This window comes from Myiozetetes cayanensis, unplaced genomic scaffold (assembly GCF_022539395.1).
Source record: "Myiozetetes cayanensis isolate MyiCay16 unplaced genomic scaffold, myiCay2020 scf4, whole genome shotgun sequence".
NCBI classification, from domain to species: domain Eukaryota; kingdom Metazoa; phylum Chordata; class Aves; order Passeriformes; family Tyrannidae; genus Myiozetetes; species Myiozetetes cayanensis.
Window position 1 is genome coordinate 32109221 of NW_026087631.1, and position 14786 is coordinate 32124006.

Sequence of the window (14786 nt, forward strand, 5' to 3'; positions counted from 1 at the left end):
GTAAACGGCATATTTCGCTTTATACTCTGTCTGGAAAAATCCTCCTCCCACACTTCACATGTCAGAGCAATACCCACGAGGAGTCTGGTCTTTGTGTAGATACTTATATTTAGAATAAATAAAAAAGGAGAGAATATTTTAGGAAGGAGTTCTCAGATAGCTGTACTGTAATGTTGCATTGCAGAAATAGCAGTAGATTGTAGGATTAAGAAGGGAGGTTGTACATATATTTCTATGCATGATAGGTGAAGAAGCAGATGGAGGATGTGTTGTGTTGAAAATACAAGAAGCTTCTGAAATGCAAAAAATGATGTTAGACTAGCTTAGATTTTTTCCTAAGCATCAGACATACTAATTTTGTATGGGTAGTATTCCCTACAAAAAAACCAAACCAAACCAAGCAAACAAGAGAGGGAAAACCGTATTTTGGGTCAGTGTAATGCTTGTCCAACCCAAATGAAGGATTTAGTCTTCTAAAAAACCATCGGGAAGGTAGTCTTAAAAAAATTAATACATTTGGAGAATCTTAAAAATGTGAACTTGTATTTTTTTCTTTTTAAGCACAAATAATTGATGAATCCAAGGCAAACTTTCCCAGATGTTTTGATGCCATCAAAATAATATAAACTTTCCAAAAAGAATGTTTTAAATACAGTATTTTTCTCAGCCCTGTGAACGGAACAGTTGTCTACACTTTCCCCAGGGAATTTTGTCAGAGGGAATAGTTTATATAATTTTGTAGAACTGAATGGAGGGAGTTTTTTCCCTTGCTGGATGACCCAGTTGTCCCATAATGCTGAGGAACAGGAATCATGCTGCATGAGGAGGGTGGATCATCGGCCTGGTATTGTGAGGGTCTCCCTCGGACTGTGAGGGAGCTCTGAGCTGCTGATATGGACACAGGGGCTTTACTGCAGGCTCCAGATACTGCAGCTCACCACTCGTACAACAATAAGATATTCAAGTAGGTTTATTTATTTATTTATTTTGAACATGCCAGTGCTTTTCTAACAAGCTAAGAAAGGTTCTACTTAGGAACAAAAGTTAAGTTTTTTACTATTGCATTGATATCAGCAGTTAAAAAACTCCATAAATAATTAAAATTGGCTTTAATTAGGTCTCTGATTTTTTTAGGTTTTATAGTTTTAATGCAGTTCTGTTGCCTAGGAGGATACTTATGGTTTTCATCCTAAACAATAGTTACTTAGTTTCTAAGGCTCCTATAAAAAATCTTATTCTCTCTGTAGTTTGCATTAAGTTTTCCCTGCACAGCAGCATTAGTTCTGCTCAGAAAAGCAAGAGTTAAGGGTGATGATTTTTTTTCCTGGCAGTCTGACCATTCCATCACGTTCCAGGAGCCACATGACAGGATGGCACAAATGAGAAACATCCACCCACACAGAGGAGGATGTCTGCCCCAAACGCTCTCATCCCTTGACATTTTCACTGTATCTTATAAATAACTTTTTTTTCATTTGGAGGGAGCACAATGGTGAGACAGTGGAAAGGAGTAAGAACCATTAAAACAGAAAAGCAGAAGAAATAGGTAGAAAATATAATCCCCGAATATGTAATGATAATTTTCCTAATAATTTATACTAAAATTTAAAGTCCTTTAAAAAGCTGCATCTACCACTTCTCTTAAGGAGAAAGTAAAACGAACAGGCACATGGTAACTTAAGTTTCATCCCTTAATCTTATCTGTTCTGCAAGCAGCTGTCAAAATATGTTTTTCCCAAATTGCCTGAAAGATTTGAGAATTCATATTCTTGAAAACTGACAGTTCACATTAAAGCATTAGTTAATTAATTAAAGATAATTAAATTAATTAAAATGGCAAAGGTGGTTTTTTTCCCCAGACTGTTTACTACTGCAATTACAACTACAGTAATGTGGGTGTTACTGATAACATCACTATTGCGCTTTCTTGGGTGCAATTCTGCCACACCTTCCCACTTGAGAAGAAATGCCATGTCATAGTGGTACATTTGTTATTTTTAAAATTGATTTAAAGGTTATCTGATGCCAGGGATTGTGAAATACCACTAGTCTGCTATCTGTATCAAAACAATAGCATTGGTTTATGGAAGAGACAGATGCAGTAATACCAGCCTACATTTTACCATTCATCCCCATGCTGCAGCAGAAGGGGTGTTGGTGACTTTGTTATGCTGGACACCTGCTGACATTAGTCACATCTCCCATCACCAGATGTGATGTTTCTGTGTCCTTCCATGTGCTTCTGACATTATTTCCAAGAGGCACATTTGTTGTTGGATTATAACAGGGAGGTCTCTGTTATCTGACACTGATGCAAATCACCAGGCCCACTGAGAAGCGCAAGCTACAGCTCTCCCTTGCCCCTCAGCTTTCAAAGTGTTTGCATTTTTTCCCTCCTAAAAAGAAGAAAAAAGACCAAAAAACAAGGTGCTGCTGGTATGACATCCATAGTGCTGGCACCCCATCGCTGAGACCCTCTTGCAAGAACGTGTTTTTTCCTCCACTTTGACCAAAACTTTCCCCTGGGCTCCTGAAGCATAGGGTCCCATTAGGATGGATGCTCAGTGTGCCACAAAATGATATAATCATACATGGGCACTGTGTCATGATAAATGGCATATTTACTTTCTAAACTTCGGGAGAGGAATTCTCCAATAAGAGGTTTGGCCCACCCTACATCTAGACTTCACTGTGTCTGCACCTCTGTTGTCTGTGTCTTGTGGTGCATCTTTACATGGGAGAAATACCACTCTTTCAGAAAACTAGGAGCTTTAAATCAGTGATTAAGTATGTTTCTTTTCTAACTTTCAAGAAATTAAAAAACACGCAACTACTATTTCCTTTTCGCTACCTAAAGATTTGTACAAGAGCATTTCTGGTGTGGATAAGAGCAAGAGTATGCCCTTCAGAAAGATACTAGGGATATCTCAAAAGTGAGTCATCCACTAAAATTTGCAGATACTGATGTTTGCCTTCAAACTCAGATGTTTTTGTTGACAATCTGTAGTAGCTGGCTTCCTACAAAAACTTGCAGGCAGAATCTCTCTGGCTGCTGCAGCAAAGCAGCGCTGAAGACTGAACTTCTGGAAAAAATCCTTTCAGTAGCTCCTTAATTTGGGACACTTTATTTATTCCTCTGGCTATCCTCAGCTAGGGAGTGAGGTACCTCTCTCCTTCAAAGATAGGGTACCTCTACATAGTGCCTGTGACATTTTTCACCACTTCCCTTTCCTTGGACTGCTCATCCCTCATTTGACAGAAAAGTAGGGAAGCAATTCTCACCATCAGAAGTCCTTGAACAGACGTGATCTAAGTGTTCATTCCTCTCAAATAGAAGCTCTTGGGCTGTAATAGAAAAGTGCCACTAGGTTTAGTGACACCAAGATTTCCCCAGCCTTTGAAGGCCTGTCCCTTTTCTTGTTTTGGCTGTTATATATCTAATTTCACCCTGACACATGAGAAATACACCAATATACAAACAGGCTTTAATTCTTTGGGGCTATACTGGAAAGTTCCATGTGTTGAGAAGATCAGTTGTACAGCAAATACATGTTCTTTATGAAAAAAATTCTTTTTAAAGCTTAGATAACTTTTTATCAGACTAACAGAAACATAAATAGCTGGAAAACAGCATTTAGTCCAATAATAAATTTGCCTCAGAAGATAGTAAGAAATAATTGGTAGATTTTTTTTTGCTCCTTCAGGTTCTAAAACAAATTAGCTCTTTGTTGATCTGTCTTGGATGGATCATTGAGTCTCAGCTTCAAAATACAACATAGGGAGTATGGAAATACTCTGCTAGCATGGGCAGAAACACTGGTATCCCTAAAGAATTCTTTACTTCATTCATGCAATTACGAATGTTGGAGGAATGCTGATTTAGATGTGAGGCCCCCAGCATAAAGCACTGGGCATTAAATGCACGAGCATTTCTTTAGAGCAGCTTAGCTGAAGTTTATCATGACCATTCAGCCATTGCCTAGCAACTTGTGAAGGCCATCAAAGAGCTCTTTGTCCATAGCTCTGGCAAAAACATTTTCTTGCAGTTATCCTTATCAGTATGAAAACCAAAATGAAAGCTTAATAAAAAACATTTTATCACATAAAAGATTAATACTTGCTTGAAATTGTGGTAGTCATAAGCCAGTTGATACCATGTTGTAAAAGATGAGTCTACTGTTGCTTTGTAAGTTCCAGTAAAAATGCTTCTCAACAATATCTAGCATAGATTTATTTGCTGAAATTTCATATAAAGTATCACTCTGGAAATATTTTTTTTTAATTTTTTTCACCCTTTTAGTATTTCTAACCTATTCTTTCTCAAAAATGCACATACTTGATTTTTACAACTATTAAGATGTGAAACTCAGTTTTTTATTTTTAAGTGCCTTTTGAACTTAATAATTTGTGACATTTAAAACTATTTTTACAAATAGAGATGAAGTATATCACTAAATGGTCTCTGCTTTGCTGCACTCATTCTTGACACTCACAGGAGTGAAACTGATTTTGCTTACGATCAATAATGAATATAATAAAATTCTTACAGTGAAACAGCAGTAATCAGCACACTTTCAGTGTCTTATATTGTCATAATTCTGTGATATTTAATATACACTGTTTGTTAGCTAAGTAGAGGGATATCATTCTTCACCTCATAAGAAGTGGAAATGGGAAAGAAAAGGTAGTTTTTTTCAGTTTCCCTAATGTATAATTTTCCCTGGTGTGTACTGAAGGAGCTTTTTCCTTTTTTCACTTTTAGCAGTAGTTGCTGGGTCTTTCAAGTATCATGGCCCTCTGCAGCATGGGACTCATTGTCTTTTCTGTCCCAGTGTGCCCAGTATTACCCTTTGACACCACGCTGTCATAAAGCATCCTCTGTGCACAGATCAAGGCAGCCTAATTGAGCCTGGTATTATTGTATGTCACTGGTCTACATAATCTCAGATAATGCACTGTGGTAACTCTTGGCAACCACTGGCTTGTTAATAGTGACCATTATTTACTGAACACCACTGAAACCCCTTAAGACTGTGAAAAATGTCTTTTCTTTAGCAGGGCTCACTGAGTGAAGCTGTGTATGATATGACACATAACACTCACGTGGACAGAGTGCCAGGCTCAGTCGTGAAATGCTCTGCATGTGTCTGCTTGTGCTTTCACAGACTTGGAGACCTGAATTCTCAGATTTGGGAACCCCAAGCAAAGCAATTTTATGCAGATGAAAGAAGTGGTCTTGCTTCAAAAAAAAAAAAAAAAAGCTGTGATCTCATTCTGCTCATGTGCACCAGCATCTCTCAAAATCAAGATCTTATGTCTGTTTATCCACAAATGGGGAGTTAATGAAAAAGTTTACCCTGGCTACTGAGAAGCAAGTCCATGCTGCCTCTCAAATGTAGATGGAGACAGGAGAATGCCTGTACATGGAAAAATGAAAGAGGAGTGATATAAGCAGCCTTTCATTTTTTGACAATTTGTTTGACATACTTGTTTTAGATCAGTACTAATTAATGATCATTGCACAGTCAGGGGCTTTTAGGTGGCCTGTGTACTGACTGCTGCTGGTCAATATCTGGACTTTAAAAGTCAAGTGTTTTCTTTCTTACTGACATTAGTGAGCCATATATTTGATTCTTCAGTCTGTCAATTGTCTTGCAGAGAAACAGTTCCAGAATCTGGAGTTCCATCTTTCCTCTAATTAGATGGTTAACCTCTGGGTACAGCTAACTGCAAAGCAGATGCTGGGGGTGTTGAGGAATCACCTCTGAGTAGTAAACCATGAGATTATTTTTCAGAATTGTTACAAATGAGGTTTTGTAGGTTTTGCTGTTCAAAGTTAAAAGATTCTTTTTTCTTGTCACATGTAAAACTAGTTTGGCGTTTTTTTAGGACTTGGGAAGGCATTGAACCTGTGGCATATTTTGCTGGAAATACTTACAAAGCAAGACATAGTTGCGGTTGGATTCAGTCCACTTTTCCTTTAGCTGAGGGTTCATTCAGTAGAGGCACTGCAATAATAGTTAATTGTTAATGCAAAGAGCTGTAGACACAATACAGTCTGAGTTCCACAGCGGTGCCTGCTGGCATTTAACATGCAGAGTGCTTTTTAAAAAGCAGGAAAATTATATTTAATGTTGCTGCATTGCAAAAAACAAAACAAACAAAACAAAACAACCAACAAAAACCCCACAAACAAACCAAAAACCAAACACTATACAAAAAATCCAACAATAAACAGACCGTGATTGGGTGGTTATAATGAGTGGTTTGTATTATGATTTAAATGCAGGGATTCAGGTTGTGGCCATTTGACAATCAATTTTATACCAAAAGCAGTTAAACAAAGCACTGACTGACCGGCATCCTTAACACTGCTGCAGCTAAGCATTTTGGAATGCTCACGTAGTGTGTTTGGAAACCCTTTGTGTGCGCTACATTTTTCCATGCTGTATGAAGCTGAGCAGTAATCAGCTCACCACTAATTAGAAATCATTCAGTGTCCTGCATGCCATTATTATACAAAATTATGTCAGACTCAAAGAATTTTTACACTCAAAAGGAAAAGTTTCTATATACTTTTTGGTGTGTGTTTCCCAAACATAAAATTTGAAAATAAGGTTTTTCTGTTTTGAAAAGACCATTGTGGAGGAAGCAAATCCATTATGTATATCTCATCAAAACTGGAATACGAAAGAAATTTGTTGTTCTGGGGGAAGACAGGAACAGGGATGCAAGTTTACTGTATTCTGTTTTCCTGGTGTTAGTGGTATTTTCATAAACAGGTTATGTGAGCTGTGTTTTGAAAATCATGAGAGTTCTTCACAAATGTTTTATTTATGTTTTCAGGCATTCACTGTGACAGTGTGTGTGCTGAGGGACAGTGGGGTCCAAACTGCTCCCTGCCTTGTTACTGCAAAAATGGAGCCTCCTGCTCTCCAGATGATGGAATCTGTGAGTGCGCACCAGGATACAGAGGCACCACTTGTCAGAGAAGTAAGAACAAAATTAATGCTTTAAAATCTGTTTCTTATGCTGCTACTTGGAATACATATCATATAACACAACCGTGCTTTGTTAATTGTAGTATGAAGTACTATGAAACACTCTCTGATGGGGCATTTTCTCAAAATATATGAATCTGCAGAAAAAAGTGTTAAATGAACAAAACAGTAGTGCTCTTCTTGTTATGGTACAGCTTCACTGTTATTCACTGCCTGTGCTATGGCATTGTTATGAACATGACTTTCTAAGAAATTTATTAGGGGGCTCCATTCTAAGGGTAAACATTCCCAAATGTAATTGATGAATGTTAAGTTTGTAATGCGTGTTTTTTAGGTAAATAAAACATATATGGGTTTCAGAAACTTTAAAATCTCCCTACTGAGTTTAGTAGGAATTATTGGCTTAGTTATTGCCTTTTTTTTAAACAGTTTGTAAGAATCAGCAGTGACATCAGGCCTCACAGTAAGAACAGGATATCCAATGTACCCATGGTTCCTTTTGAAAAATTTAAAATTCAAATTACAAGAAAAGAGATACATATAAACTAAGGAAAATAATTCTAGAATCAGGGAGGTAAATGTCTACCCTCCTGACAAGATTTGTCACAATTTGCCAGCAATCCAGCTGCCTTTAGTTTAAATCATAAAAGCTGTGAGGGAAAGGTGTTCATGGAAGAGAAATGTGTGTCCCCTGGAATTGGGGGTAGCCCCGTTTTCAGAGTAGGTCTCCCAGAAACAGAGTCAAGAAGTAGATGGAGTGAGGCCAAGCAGAGATGCTCCTGGGTCTTCCAAAATAGGCTGAAAAGGCAGGAGACAACATGAAGTGTTCACCAGTAGTTTAGAAGGAGTACCAGAAGAGGGTCAAGTCCTAACAGTTCAGGAATGGCAAAATCTCAAGCTGAAGGATGTGATTGTCTATGGTACTACTAAACCCCACATTAGGATGGCATTAGTATTCCTTTAGCACTTCAAACTCTGCACAGTAATTATTCTCACTATCTAATCTCTCAACACCCTGCAGTTAATCAGTTAATCCAAAGGCAGACTCAGTGTAACGCTACATGTAATAATGTTCCCTTGTGTTTTGGAACTGTGCCTATAACCTGGACAAGAAGCTTCCAGTCTAGTGCCTCTCAGAGCCCCTCTCTGATGCACGGTCTGGAGGCTGGGAAGACAAAGGTCATACGAATAATTTGGATCCCAGTCAGAAAGTGCCTTTTTAGTAAACAGGAAGACCTTTTGGCACTGTTTCACTTGGAAAAGTTAATCTCTGTAGAGAGATCTGGTCATATAAATTTGTATCAAGTGTATAATTAAAACACTGAATCTTGGATGAAATTAAAATATTGAAAAGATTCCAGGTTCGTTTTGTCAGTGCTGATTGCAGCTGTGCAGGTATGTCTCTTGATGTATTACCTAATATTTTACATTTATCAGGAAATGAATGCCAAAAGGTATTAGAGCTACAAAGAAGGAGATTTTATGTAACAGTCCTTTTTCCCCCCTGTTTTGGGGGTTTTTTTGGGGGGCAGGGGTTTTTTTTGGGTTGGGGTTTTTTTGGTGGTTTATTGGTTGGGTGATTTTTTTGTTTTGTTTTTTAAGAAATTCATGCCTTAGCATCAGAATTAACTGGTATTAACTTTGTATTTCTGGTCTCAGGTTCTCTAAGTCAGGTGACTGTATCATGTAATAAGTACAGTGAATATCTAAAAGAAAGGTTGACTGGAAAAGATTTGTACTTTTTACCCAGTGAAGTAATGGGTAAGTTAGTTTCCATGTTAGGAAGCACATAAGATGTCAAGATCTAAGATGACCGTTTTATCATCTAGTGATAAAACTATTCTCTGTTATTTTAAATTACTTGTCCTCAAATATGCTTTAAAATACATACGTGATTGGTCAAATATATATAATAATAAAGTATATATACATTTCAAACATTATCCATGCACAGTTTGGCCTGACACGTAACAGAATGTCAGCTAAGTCATTATTAACCAGAATATAGTAAAGCCTTGAGGAAAAGGAGCAGATCTCCTTTTGTGGTTGTAAATCATTGAATTGTACAAATAATAACCACCACCATTGCAACTCCTGTGTATTTAGAAAGCAGAGCTAATTCCAAGTCAGGAACAAGTGCCCTACAGTTCATGGCTGTATGACAAGCAAGGAAGTCATTGTCAGTTTGTCCTCTCTGGTTCCAGTTTGCTCCCCTGGGTTTTACGGACATCGCTGCAGCCAGACCTGCCCTCAGTGTGTACACAGCAGTGGTCCCTGCCACCACATCACTGGCTTGTGTGACTGCCTGCCTGGATTTACAGGAGCCCTCTGTAATGAAGGTACAACTCGTAATAAAGACATTTCATAAAGTGTGAAACTCATTGTACTCTGAATTGTATTATTTGTATAGTAAGTATGGATATTGTGCTTACAAGAATTTAAAATGCCTTACTTTAACATTATAATAAGCAATACATTTCTTGATCCAGATATTAGTTGCTTTCTCTTGAAATAAAGAAAATAAAATCTTGTTCAGATTGCTAGAGTTCTCATTCTGACAATGTCTTCTCAGTATGTCCCAGTGGCAGATTTGGCAAGAACTGCATTGGAATATGCACCTGCACGAATAATGGCACTTGTAATCCTATTGACAGATCCTGTCAGTGTTACCCTGGCTGGATTGGTAGTGACTGCTCTCAGCGTAAGTATCATTTTTTTCCCTTTAATTTTAGATCAAATAATCAGGGTCCAGCTGAAGTATCAATATTTTGGTAAAACAACACTGTCTAAGTCAGAAATTAAGACTTCAATAATGAAGATATGCTAAACTTTTCTTCATTTTATCAACACTATCATGGTGCACTATAATCCTTTTAATGAGTGGGCTGAAGCATAGAACAGGAGGGATCAGTTTTCAGCCTTCCACTGCACTGCCCAAAGGAGAGTTGTAGAGAAGCTTGATCAGCCTTATTTCAGAAGTGCACAGTGAAGAGACAATAGGCAACACTCAGGTTGCAGCAAGGGTAACTTTTACTAGATAACAAAATAAAAATCTTTACTGTGAGAGTGGTCAAACACCGCAAGTGTCCAGAGACACTCTGAAGTCTCCAGCCTGGAAGAGGCTGTGAAACTATCATCACTGAAGAACCTTTGAGTAGGATGTTGGACCAGGGGTTTATACAGGTCTCTTCCAACATGTCTGTGGATTGATGAATCCCTGCATTAGAGAGAGAGTTCTTGACCTGTTGTTTGTTTATCTGTAATTAGCTAGTCTTTTCACAGTAGTGTTGTGAACACCCCAGGGCTTCTATCCTCAGGACAGTCTTATGAATAAGAAGTATTATTTTACAAATAAGAAGCACTGAAATACAGGGTGATTTTTCTTACTCTCTTTTGCAAAGGGAGCTACTGGCAAGGCTGAAAACAAAGCTGAGATTTTCTCAGATGCAAATTAGTACTCTCACTGCACAACCATCCTTGTTCTTATTAAATGTTTGAACATTTCATAAAGAAATTTACCACTCAGACTTTTTTTAAGTGTTTTTAACTTTGTGATGGATTTTTCTGTTTCTTCCTTTTAAAAATGTTTCACAGGTAGACATTTTTAGTGTCATTCTGCTTCACTGGATGAGTATTGTCTTGGTACGCTAAACTCAATAGAAACTTTGTTACTGACTTAAAAAGGAGGAGGGAAAAGCCCTAATTTTACTACTTTTTAGAGTTATTTTATTAAATAATTAGTCGTTCTCCATATGCCTTCCTGGGTCTATGCAAATTACTAATTACAGGAAAGAATTGTTTTAAGCAAAATTCTCACAAGAAGCATATCCAATCCCATAAGGTACTAAAATCCATGCAGTCTGAAACACATGCTTGCCAAAATTTCAGTCAACCCATTTTTGTGAGTAAAAGGAGCTGCACCATACCCTGACATGTTAAAATTCAGAAGACATTGTGGTGGGGTTCCCAGGGAGGTGCATTTCCCAATAACAGGCCTCATTGGTTTATATCATTTACGGTTTGACTGGCCCAGCTTAACTGGCTCTGTACGGGTGCAATGTAATATCTCGTCAGTTTGGAAAAAAAACCAAACACTTCCCTGGCTAAATTCTGTGAACTGATTAGCATGCACAACTCAGTATGATACCAAAATAAATCTTGGGCCTATTCCTGTGGAAGCCAGTTGGTACAAAGGACCCTGTTTGGATGGTAAAATAAGTAGGTAGTTGGGAGAGTAGCAGAATAGGGGTATTTAGGAGGAGGAGGGACTTACTCACTGAATCAATAACAAGAAAATGGTGCCAGCAATATGAATGGAAGTGTTTATTGAGGCTGTGCTCATGGACCATAACAGAGGAAGTTTATTTGCTTTGTGTAAAGGCCTTTCGTTCACATGGAAAATAATGATTCCATTAATTTCATTCGGAACTAACGACCTTTTTCAAACTTCTAACCTTCTGCCTGTATGTGATTTACATTCCTTCTTAGTTGACCACTAATTTCAAGCACAAAACTATAATTAAAATAATTATGTGGCACAACTGAAGTGAAAACAGCAAAAAACAAACAATACTTTTTTTCAATACAATGTAATATGTTACTTAACAAAGTGAACTTTGGGCAAAGATGACACTTTGCAAAAATACAGCCCACACATACATGAATCATTATGCAAATATTTAAAGGATTCAGGAATTTTTATTGCTCTCAGGTCTCTGGACAACAAATTCAGTACAATAAGGCGTTATCAGCTTTTTTAAATTTACACAGGAATAAAACTACAGCTTCCAGGACTGACCTGTTTCTTCTCTCCTATGAAACAGTCACATTGTACTTCCTTAAAACCATTTTAAAGTACTAAATTACTACTTAAAGAACTACTTTCTTAATGAAAAAAAAACTCTCAAGATGTGAATCCTACTCAACAGAAAGGGTCTGTTTTTAGAGTACCCTCTTTGCTTCATGATATTGTAACATGAGGAAAATTATCTTTCTCTGTCTCTGAAGAGTAATTAGTATTTTGGAACCACTTCACTATTCTAATGGCAGCACACAGTATCACACTCATTCATCATGACATTTTCAAAGCAGCCAGTAAATTCTGTCTCCTAATCTGTCAACATGATTGTGAACAAAGTAATCTCCGTTTTATAGATATTACTTGGTTTTTAGAAATATTATATTGATTATTGGACCCACAGAAGCAACTGAGTTAACTTGACTAAGGCAAAGACCTGATTATATGCACCACATTTAAGCAATTACATAAATAATAGTGGAAACACGAGAAGCAAGCTTATTTTTGGGTCTCAAGCTATACACTATCTAGTTGTTTCAACCTCTGTTTACCTTCACTTTTGAGACATAAAAATCATACCTTCTTGACTGTACACAATTGAACTGTTTGCAGATTAAAGAATAAATGGAGCAAGGAAACAATGTCTTTCTCTATGAGAAAGCTGGTATGAATGTCCTGTGTACTCAGTATCAATTATGTATCATTGGGGTTTTCACATAGTTACTATTTTTCAGCACTTTTTACCTGGAGTAAAATGATTCTCTAGTTTAAACAAACAAACAAACAAACAAATGTGTGGCTATTTGCTCAGAATAGAACAGCCCAAGCCACGTATTTGAAAAGAAAACAACAAACACCAAACAAAGCAGTGCTCATATGTGAATGGAAGGAGCTCTATTCATGGATTTCAAGGGCCTTTTTCATTTGCGATTAATTAATTGCTTTGTGTTGTTTTAGCTTGTCCACCTTCCCATTGGGGCCCAAACTGCATCCACACATGCAACTGCCACAATGGAGCTTTCTGCAGTGCCTACGACGGGGAGTGCAAGTGTACCCCCGGGTGGACTGGCCTTTACTGTACACAGAGTAAGTGACTTTTGTATTCCATTCTCAGTCTACAGATCAGTGACGGAATTATCCTTCTGTGTCCTTCAGATTGAAGCCATGGGAACAGCTTCTGTCTCAGCTGTGGATGGGGTCTGCTGAGGCACAGCCCCTCTTGTCATTGCAGAGTGATCACACAGTACATCCAGTATCTGCAATTGCAATTACAACAGCTGAAGCTCAGTAACTGTAATTCAAATACTAATACAGGAGCTATTTTATCTGGAATGTGGAAAGTTAAATTCACTAGACTGTAAAATTATAGTTTGTTTTGGGACTTTTTTCATTTAAGAATACATTAATACTGATTTTTTTTCCCCCAGGAGCTTTTAATTAAAATAAAAAAGCTATGAAGTGACTGGGTGTAGGTATGTGGCACTCATTATATACTATGTAAGAGTTCATGCAAAGTTTGAGAAATAAACACTTGCTAGAAATAAATTTTGATAGAGCTGGCTTCTTTATCACATTACACCTTCAATTTGGTTTACCTTCAATTCAGGCAGTCACACCCCCACTGACTATAACTTGGGGAGAACCTTTATCTTTGACCTCAAGAAAAATATGACTGCTGACTGTGTTTTAAATTCAGTGTTTTAAATACATCTTTTTCATAAAATCAGAATTTTCCTTCTTCAAATGAATAATTTCGTAGTGTCAAGAAATAACAGATATATTGCAGGGCCATATGGATGTAGTTCTGGAAGACATTTACTATGCTGGTTCAGCTGTCAGCTATCATGGTTATTTTGCATCCTGCTGGTGAATAACGATCTCTTTGCAGTGCTATGTCTTCTCCATACTGAAATGGTATCTTTGTGAGTAGCTCACATACAATATGTTGTTATTTTTATTTTTGTTGTGCTTCAGCGTAAACTGTGAGGAAAATATGTCCAAATACTCACTGACTGCTGAACAGACTCCATGCTCTGGTTCACAAACTGCCCTTTTTCTCCTCAATCAAATACCTTCTCAAACCTGTTTCTGCAAGGAGCTGTTGTTGATGCCTTTTTCAGAACCTCTGTTGTCTGCAGTATTTCCCCATTTCTGCCCAATTTTCCAATCTCATTTCTATGCAGATTTTGCCTAACGTGTATTTCAAACCACTTCATGTAAGTTAGGGCTCGATCTCTTGTGTTTGTAGAATGTTCCTGAAGCTACAGAAATGAGCTCTCAGTAACGCACTGAACCAGAATATTCACGTTTTGTTTCTGGAGCGGCTGTTTCACCCCTTTTCCCCCTCCCTCTCCTTGTGCTGCAGGATGTCCCCTGGGGTTTTTCGGGAAGGACTGTGCATTGATCTGCCAGTGCCAGAACGGAGCCGACTGTGACCACATCAGCGGGCAGTGCACGTGTCGCACGGGGTTCATGGGCAAGCACTGCGAGCAGAGTGAGTGTTCTGGCCACAGTGGGAATTCTGATGGGGAAAGAGCTTCAGGAGCTGAACTCAGGCTTTTTCCTAAGAGACAAAAGCCCACAAAACTAGTTATTAAGACTGATAATTGCAATGGCTGTTTCTTTTGATTTTTAGCTCCCTGTAAGAGGCATTTGCACTACATTTTAGTTGCTTTGGACTTAACGTTGAAAAAACATCCAACAACTCTTGTCATGTAAAAGCAACAAATAAATCCTAGTAATTGTGATTAGCATAAACCACAATGAAAACCAATAATTAGAAAACTAATAGAAAACCAAAGAAGTGGTGGGATACAATTAATCTGTGCATTGTGGTTTTACAACACATTTGGATTATAAAAGCATTGTAGATGGCATTTTGTTTTCATATGTGTGTGGTTGCTATTCATGAAAATCAAGAACAACACTACTGACATCAGTGGTGATGCCGTATTGTACAAAATTAAAAGAATAATCAGGCTTATAAG

General features: G+C 37.7%; 1 protein-coding gene across 2 annotated transcripts in view; it reads left to right on the forward strand.

Moving 5' to 3' along the window:
• MEGF10 (multiple EGF like domains 10) overlaps positions 1-14786 on the forward strand; it is an 82894-nt gene that overhangs the window by 58220 nt on the left and 9888 nt on the right. For both annotated transcript variants that reach the window (XM_050329906.1, XM_050329907.1), the window contains exons 14-18: positions 6847-6993; positions 9206-9340; positions 9574-9702; positions 12757-12885; positions 14165-14293. In XM_050329906.1, the coding sequence (XP_050185863.1) occupies positions 6847-6993; positions 9206-9340; positions 9574-9702; positions 12757-12885; positions 14165-14293 (669 nt within the window). The remainder of the gene's footprint in view (positions 1-6846; positions 6994-9205; positions 9341-9573; positions 9703-12756; positions 12886-14164; positions 14294-14786) is intronic.